Here is a 9,394-nt window from a genome sequence, read left to right as displayed (position 1 = left end):
CTAATAGTCAGAAGGAGAGAGGTCTTGCTTTAAAATATTTTTATAAATGGAAATACTTCCACTCTGCAGCCAACTTTTAAACGGATAGTCATATTCACATTCTATTTATAGCACGTAAGCATGAAGGAAAATAAACACGAAAACACAGAGTGTATAAATAAATACTGTTAGAAAAAACAATATTGTATTATCATGACTGGATGTAAGAATACTTACACTCTATATCGATTGAACAATTAGTGCTTTCTTGCATGTGAACGGGACATAAGAAGAAACATTTACAATTTTGGTGTATTTTTCTTACTGCCGAAGAAAAAATGTAGTCATAATAGTTTCATTACGTTTAACATAAATCAAAGTTATATTTTGTGGTGACAACACTTATATCACTTTTCAGTTCAGCTCAATAGCATATTTACTCTCAAGACATACCTTTTCGAGACATGATTGAAAATTTTTTGTATGGTAACATTTTAAGAGGTCACGTTAACAGAAACGAAATTCGATTATTTATGTTAACTGCCCTAAATATTCAATATACTTTTCTTCCCTATTTAACTAAAATTAACACTATAATATAATAGCTTTATTCATCGAAAAGTAGGACTTAAGAAAAGCTTAATATATATTTTAAATTATGAAGATTAATTTTTAAATTCACGCCCACACAATGACATAAATCTTGAAATGAATCTCTCATGAAGGAAATCCCATGAAAAATTACTTTTGGGACAAAAATTAGAATATTTCATCATCGATGCGGGTCCCTTAGAGTTGTCTGATTAACCCTATAATTTTCCACCAATCACTTTTTTGTTGATTGAAATAAAATTAAGGGGTAGGAGCTAAACTGTTAAGAATTTGAAAAATAAGAGCCTCCCTAATAATTGCTTTTTGGGCAAAAATTGCAATATTTTAACATCGATTTTGTTTTGATTGAAACAAGATAAGGGTGTGAGAGCAAAACTTTTAAAACGTTGAAAAATAAGAACATCCCTAATCTTCATAATGCCATAAAACTATCAAAGACTTAAGAGACAAGTATTTTCCCGTTCTTTGTTATTCAAAATCGTGATCGTCTAGCTATACTTTTAATCAGGCAACTGCTTTGCAAAAATGTGTAAAATATCTTTTTAAACGTTAAATAATTATTACAAATGTTGTCCAATCCGATGAAAGCTGGCTTATGGGATAACATTGGTGATAGGATTTTATGTTTTCCATATAAGACTAGCGGTAACCAACACTACAGGAAGGATTGTTTTGCTTTTATAATGTAATTACACTTTGTTACATAATTAAAACAATAAAATCCGTTCACAGCAAAAACTTTTATTTCAACACCAATTTTATCACAGAAATGCAAACAAGACACAAATATTAAAATATTACATTACTAATTAAAAATAAATAATGTGCAACTTTGACATAAAAATGTAAAATTTCCACACATAACAAGATGCTTATACTTCACCAATTATTTGATAAATACAATAATTGAAATACGTTGGTTTTCTAAAGAACATCAGAGTATCAACATGAAGTTTAAACATTTTATCCGCAAATATGTCAGGAAAAGTCACCCAATACAATACTAATTACTTTTCAAATAGTCACGACGCTTCGATTAAGATTTCATCAATTTTTTCGAATAATTCTTAACACCTAAATTAGAGTTTGTCTTTAATAACTTTTGCTTTTCTTTCAATACAATTTTAAAATTTTAAAGTAGCGATTTCGAAAAAAAGTTCTCTATTCCTAATTGATATTCCCGATTTCGAAAATCATTAATATTATATTTTCCAGAAATGGAAATTTACTCTACAAAGAAGTGAAGATGATTATTTAGGAGTAAATACGAAGGTTGTAAATAAATTAAAGGCAACATAGATGGAAAGCTTGTAAATGAACTTGAAGCAAAATCACCAAAGTTTAGTACCTTTTCAATCACTAAAGTTTAGTACCTTCAGGAAAATGTGGGAAAGCAGTAGGATATCCTTGGCAAGTAAGTATTGATGGCAGTGAATAGCGTCCCTATCCTACTACAGTGTGAGCAGTTAAATTCAGAGCACAGATAACACTTTGGTACATGAGCTTGCAAACACAAAAATCTCAGAGGGGTTCTTTTAATTCAGTGGGGAGAGTACAGAAGACATCTGCCAAAGAAGATACCAGCCAAAGTAATTTCCACAGGTGGTGAATGGATTCCAATTAGTGGGATAATTTTTTTCATTGAGATATAAATCAGGATGTAGTAACTCTTTCTATATGGCATTCTGTAGGTAGTCAACTTATGCAGAGGAAGAGGAGCTAATTCCTTCAGGAGCATTGCTAATTTCATGTTGAGGAAGAGGTAGCCTATGTGATACGAATCCACAGTCTCATTCTGACTTGGTCAAATTACTTTGATCCATTGTTCAATCCAGGATAACATTTAGATGCAGTTTAGTCGTTTTCTTAGTTCAACCCCAAATGTTATGCACAAAGGTTGATCATCTTTTGTAAACATAATTTAGAAAGGTAGAAATAAAACTGTAACTTCAAAGGAGCACAGCACTTCAGTTATACACTTCATTATATCATTTCTTTAAATTTCCACATGTTAAAAGTTATATCAGCATCATCAGACTGCTATCATATGTTTTTTTTTGGACATGTCAGATCTTATGCATCATTCAGAACTAGATTGCAACTACTTTATTAACAAACCTCGTATTTCATGAAATTTCACCATGCCGAGTTATTAGGCAAAAAAAGATTGCAGGTATAGGGATGTATATAATATTTGGCAACTTTTCCCGATACTTTTCAAGAACAGTTTAAAAACTTTAAATGACATTAACATTGATTAATGTTAACTATACTATCACTAGTACGGAATGAGTTAAAATCACATACAAAATTATGGAAAATGTATACTATATTGAAAATATTACAGATATAAAAATTAGTGATTAAATGATATTTAACAAATATGACACCATTCATTAATTTTGGTCTTTCATGGTGACATATACACTATTTTGCAATCATAATTGCAATAAATAAATTTTTGTAACATAATTCATGCTCACATATACACTATTTGGCAATCAATTGTTGTAATAAACTTTACCCCCTTTTTTTTCATCTAAAAGACAATAATTTTTTTTTTGGAGCATTAGAGTAGAGTATCTCCAGAAAAAATCAAAAATACCTATTTTTAATATCTAGTTATTAAACAATTATATAAGTAATTCAAACTGTTTCCCCTTTAAATTGTTAAATGTTTTGTATCTTTTTCACTGAGATAGGGAATCACAGAAATATAAAAATAAAATAAATAGAACAGATCAATGAGATTATAAATTAAATATGACAATTGAATAAAATTAAGAATAAAATAAATAGAACAAATGAATAAAATTAAAACTAAAATTAAAACAAATTAATTAAAAATATTTTGGCCCATTTTAAGGACAAAAATCTAACCAGAAATGACTTAATCTGACCAAAGGCCAAGAGGCACAAAAAAGTAAAAACTTGATGTAAAAAAAAAAGAGGAAAAATTTAAAAATAAATGTAAAAAATCAGGATAAAATCTACAATGATAGAAATAAGGAATGGTGGTAAATATCAGAGAGAACTGATATCTACCAACATATGAAAATAAAAATAGCTCTTACATGTAATATAGTTTTAAATTAACGGTTAAAAAAAATCACAGTCAAATTTTATCACTTACAGAGGAAGTGATGCAGGTTGTAAATACTTTATAGCAGCATTTTTATTTAATATGAAAAAATAAATAAAAACATTTTTAAGTTAGGCATTTAAACATTAAAAAAAATCTTAGTAAAATCAATTAAATAATAACAAATAATAAGTATTTGTCTTACTTTGTATAAAATGTATTGTACAACATAAATAAAAATTATTTGCTGCTCAACAGGAAAGAGAAAAAACTCTTATAAAAAACAATATAGGTTACAAAACACATATAAAAGTATACACAGAAGTAACACACACAACACTAAAGTAAAGTATTGCTCAAAAACATGCTATTATTAGTCCTTTACTTGTTTTGCCATTTCCTTTTTATTCTCTTTGCAAGAATTCAGAGTTACTCTTCGGGCAACAGACAAGGCATAGAGAACAAAAGGATGTGTCAAAAACAAGAGGAAATTGAAGAACTAACCCAGAACGTAATATTACATCAAAATCATAGTGCATGAAATACCATTAATATTGCTTAATGTTATGCCAAATCTCTGCATTATATTCCAAAATTTAAGCATATTGCTAGAAAAAAAAAAAAAAAAAAACTTTTTCAATTTTTTTACCTTGAACACATTAACACATGCTCTTCAATTCCTATTATGACATTTATTCAGGAAAAATGATTTTGAAATGGAAAGTGATATATAAATGTGTTTGTGCTCTACCTCTCTTGAATTTGCAGCTGGCTAATAATAGTGGCAGTGGTTATCACTATTGCAAGGCATGCATTAATTTATTATCAGTATTTTTCTCTTTTGTTGAAATTCTTTTTATTGGAAAATAAATGCTATTTGATAAGGTTGTGGTTTTCAGGGGGTGTTATTTTTTTTTTTAGTGTTATTTCACAATAATAGAGTTGAAATTTAACATCAAAGGTTTTTTTTTTCAATATGTGCCTAATAGATTCTTGCTATTGATAGTTTTTCCTTCCTAATTCTTGCAATTTATATTATTTCAAAGATTGCATTTGTTGTTATTGAATGAGTTAAATAATAGCAAAAACAAATTTTGTTTGCTTTTAGTACTATGTCTGGGACATACATAACAATATAAGAAGTCCTTCTAGAAATGCTTTCTGGTTCAAAATTAAAAGATTTAGAGATTTTTCAATCAGAGCTTGAGAAACTAAAAGATTGATAAGAAACAAATTAATAAGGAAAAATAGATTAAAATATTTTAGAGCCTATTATTCCAATCTATGTCAATGAAATTATGGTTATCGTTTTTATAAGCAATATTAGAAGTGAAAAATTAAATTCCAGGAACAAGTGCAAATAAAAAAACAAAAACAAAAGGCTTGCCCTAAAGTCAAGCGAGAAAGTGAAATTTGATGAGCTAAAAGAATCGGAAAAGCTTGACACAATTTTGTAAAAATGTACTAAACTCATAAATTGTGCTCCTATTGATATATATTAAAAACTACTCAATGAAGAATATCTCAATGTTAAATAATCATTTTAAGCTTAACTAAAAGTGTAAACAATTAATACATTTTTGAAATTGATATTTCACAATCTTTTGTGCTTCTAAGTGGATACCATTTTATTCTGGCAAAAAATACATAGTGAAGCACAGTTAAAGCAATTGTAACCACCATCCGCAAAGAAAACTTCCACCAAAGGCAAATGTTCCAAAAAGGAATGTTGAAAAGCACACTTAAAATTTTCTTCACACATTTTTTAAAAATTTTATTATCTTTAGATATCTTTATCTTTGGTAGTGAAGTTATCACATTTCAGGTTATTTGGATTCTTAATTCGGCATTTAAACGATGAATTAAAAAAAATTATGTTTGAATTATTTTAAATTCTATAATATTTCATTTCCTACAAGAGGACTTTTAAATGTTTAACACAGGTTTTTCTGTGAATGAATGATGATATGTTTACGAAGCGAAGTTTTTCTAGTAAAGCTCTTATTACACATATTACATGTGTATGGTCTTTCTCCTGTGTGAACCACCTTATGGCGTTTTAATGTAATACTTTGTGTAAAACGTTTCTGACATATTTGGCAGGCATATGGTCGCTCACCAGTATGTATCATGCGATGAACTCTTAATGCCTTTTTAGAAGAGAACATTTTTACACATAAATCACATGAAAAAGTTTTGTTGATATTTTGAACAGTTGGTTCTAATTTGGTTAGATCCAAATCATCACATATATTATCACTGTCAGCTATGTCATCTAGCGATACATCAACATGAATCAACAAATGTGAATGTAGTTGTTCCTTACTCTTAAAAGTATAATTGCATACAGAGCAGTTATGTACCTCTTTTGCATCATGAGTTTTTTTATGTCGAAGTAATCTATCTTTCCGAGAAAAGCCAGTATTACACACATCACACGTGTGAAGCTTTTCCTTTATCAACTTCAGTTGTTTATTCACATTATTGGTTAATTCGGCATCTTTAACATGTTGCCTAGTATGTGTTGAAAGTGTGCTAGCATCTGCAAATGATTTTCGACAGATGTTACACACATACAGTTTTTCCCCTGTGTGTATCCTTTTATGTCTTTTCAAATTATTTTGATGGTTGAACCTAGCATTACAGAAGTCACACACATAAGGTCTTTCCCCAGTGTGTATCAAGATATGTTTTTTAAGATCATGTTTCCGCTTAAATTTTTTTTCACATATGCTGCATAAATGAGGATGTTCTCCACTATGTATTAAAGAATGTAACACTAAAGTACATTTTTTTGCAAAAGTTGCATAGCATATTTCACATATATAAGGTTTCATATTAGCATGTAAAGAAATGTGAGCATTAAGACTAGATTTTGAAGCATATGTTTTATGGCAAATATTACAAATGTAATCAGCAATACTTTTGGTAAGTTTGTCTTGATTCATTTCTAAAGAAGCTGAAACACGAGAAGATGGATCAACAAACTTATTTGATTCACAAATCCCAGATTCTATGACTTTGTCAGAGCTACAAACAAAATCTTCTGCATTTTCTAATATAGGGCCGTTGGATTTTATACATTCAAGTACCAGAATGTCAGAGTGACTAGGAATTTTAGAAAAATTGGTATTTTTGGTAGTAAAAAGATCATTGGCCCCTTCACCTTTTTCAATATGATTTTCTGGTACAAATTCTAATTCCTCGTTAGCAGGAAACACTGATGTCTGAGAAATGGCACGGACAGCAACTGTTGCTGGTGCATTTATAAGATGATCATTTAAAGCTAGACATTTATCCCCACTATTGGCTTCAACCGCATCACCAAGTTCATACAAACTTTTGGATGATAAACTGGTTTGTGTTTGCAATTCAGAAGCAAGCACTTGCAAACCATCAACTGTTTTATTAGATTTTATTGCAACATCTTTTAATATCGGCTTACCACCAGTGAGTATGGGTAATCGTTTTCCAGGATGATGAAAACGGTGATGCTTCTGAAGTTGAATTTGGCGAGTGAACCCTTTGTTGCAAAATTGACAAATAAATGGTTTTATTTTTGAGTGAATATAAGCATGCTTATCAAGATCATTCTTTCTAACAAATGTTTTGTGACACACATCACAAATAAAATGACGTTTTGGTTCATGGATAATACAATGCTCAGAAAGTGTAGATTTTTTAGCAAAAGATTTGAGGCACACATTACAAGAAAACGATTTAACGCTTTCATGAAGCAGTAAGTGATTTTTTAAAGCTGATCTTCTGGAAAATATTGAATTACAAACAGGACAAGAATGAATTTTTTTATTTGCAATTATCAAGTCTTTTTTTAAATATTTGCTTTTTCTCTTTTTAATATGATTGCTTGGAACTTTAAGGTTAGAAACATTATTACCCATAAGAACTAAACTTGGAAATTGTTTAATAGTAATTGCAAAAGATTTATCGTTTAATATGATCATTGGTATCCTCACATTTTCATTTTTTACATTACTTTCAACATTTAAAGAGTCGATATCTTTTAGGGATGGATTATTAATTTGGGAGATAATTTCGTAAGCAATATTTTTATTTGCTTGCATGTCATTAGTTCCTTCAGGTGAATTATTTGTATTTATATTTGTGATAAAATGCAGTGAATTTGTCTCCTTTGATGCCAGGTTAATCTTAAAATCTATTTCATTAACATTATTAATATCACAGTTAATTAACTCCCCAGTTCCTTCAGTTAAATTGTTATCACACTTCTGATTAATGGTTATATCCTGATCAAATTTACTTTTTTTCAAATTTACTAAATTTGTTTCGTTTGATATTGAATTACAAGAATGTGAGCTAACTTTAATAATACTTTTATTTACCCCATTGTTGGATTGACTTTTACTGAAGATATTGTCCTCTAATTTTTGAGCAAAATTCTTATTCATACAAATTAAATCATTCTTAACATTAACAGATTTCTCTTTATTAGTAGGTGGGGAGATGTCACACTCTGGTGCAATTTCAATGCTATTGACACTAGATTTTTCAGCTTTATCAAGGATAATTTCAAGGCAAGTATTTAAGTCACATTCATTAACTTTATTCATGTTCAGGATGTCAGTAGGCTGATAATCAATTACATCTGTAGGAAGATAATCAATCATATCACTGTTATTAATATAAGAAACATATTCCATAGAGTATTCATCCATCAGACTTTTAATTTGAGGGAGATCCTTATAGACCTCTTTGTCATAAAAACTATTTTGTAACAAATCCTTGTCATTATTAGGGCCAAATAGATTTGGAGTAATTATTTGTTCTTGGTACAGATCACTATGTTGTGCTAATTCATGAATGCTAGGCAAACTACTTTCAATAACAAACTCAATATCCATTGTCCCAGTTGAGAACGAGTCAGAATTATGAACTTTGAGAGAAGATTCAAGATTGTTTTCAACAAGTTTTGGTTCAATAGCATCTACAATTGATTGCATCACGTTTGCTATTCTTTGGAAATGTGCCAACTTATTTTTTTGTAAACAAAATCAGCAAGAAAATGTTATGTTACACAAATTCTATCAGAATGTTTGTTTAACCAGGAGTACCGAAACATGATGCTTCCAATTAATGTTTGAGGTAATTACTTTTTGCACATATTACAAATGTTTATCAGAAAAAAATATTGAAAAAATGAACATATAAATTGCTTTTTATTCTAAAACTTTAAGACTGATTCAAAACAATATATTTACATAAATAGGGAAATTAAATGAAATGTTTTTATATTAGATTTATTAACATAACTTCAGGTATCGCAAAAGTGACGATATTCAAATCTTGTTTAATTTTTTTTGTCTTTGTATATTCTATGCAATTAACAGCCTTTCAATTTATTTTTTAACCTTATGTTATGTGAAGAGTATTTAAAATACTAGCATTACCTAGATTCATTTTCAACTACTTCTGTAAAGTTTAAGCGATGAGATTGCTTTTAAACCATTAAATATTTCCTTCTTACTTTCCAAACATTAAAACCTTACTTTTAATAAAAGGTAAGAAGACTTTCATTGAAAAAAAGATATGATAAAACTCCAAAAATTGAGAGATTTAATACAACTACAGAAGTTTACTGCTAGAAAAATGTAAACAAAAACAGTACTCGCAGTAGTACAGTTACAGTTATAGAAAAACTGATAAATCATTTAAATTTGCTTTTGATGCAAATTCAGTAAG

At 28.9% G+C, this 9,394-nt stretch overlaps 1 protein-coding gene across 1 annotated transcript; it reads right to left on the bottom strand.

The window, feature by feature from the left end:
* Positions 1-5,250: 5,250 nt before the first annotated feature.
* Positions 5,251-9,338, bottom strand: LOC139425914 (zinc finger protein 271-like). The gene has a single exon (XM_071182415.1). The coding sequence runs from the start codon at positions 8,653-8,655 to the stop codon at positions 5,608-5,610; it is 3,048 nt and encodes a 1,015-aa protein (XP_071038516.1). The 5' UTR covers positions 8,656-9,338; the 3' UTR covers positions 5,251-5,607.
* Positions 9,339-9,394: the final 56 nt, after the last annotated feature.

This window comes from Parasteatoda tepidariorum, chromosome 6 (assembly GCF_043381705.1).
Source record: "Parasteatoda tepidariorum isolate YZ-2023 chromosome 6, CAS_Ptep_4.0, whole genome shotgun sequence".
Lineage (NCBI taxonomy): Eukaryota > Metazoa > Arthropoda > Arachnida > Araneae > Theridiidae > Parasteatoda > Parasteatoda tepidariorum.
Note: the sequence above shows the minus strand (reverse complement) of the source record. Positions and strands in the feature narration are given on the sequence as shown.

Excerpts from the sequence above, each read along its gene's own strand:
- LOC139425914 (XM_071182415.1), bottom strand. The coding sequence starts at position 8,655 with ATGCAATCAATTGTAGATGCTATTGAACCAAAACTTGTTGAAAACAAT.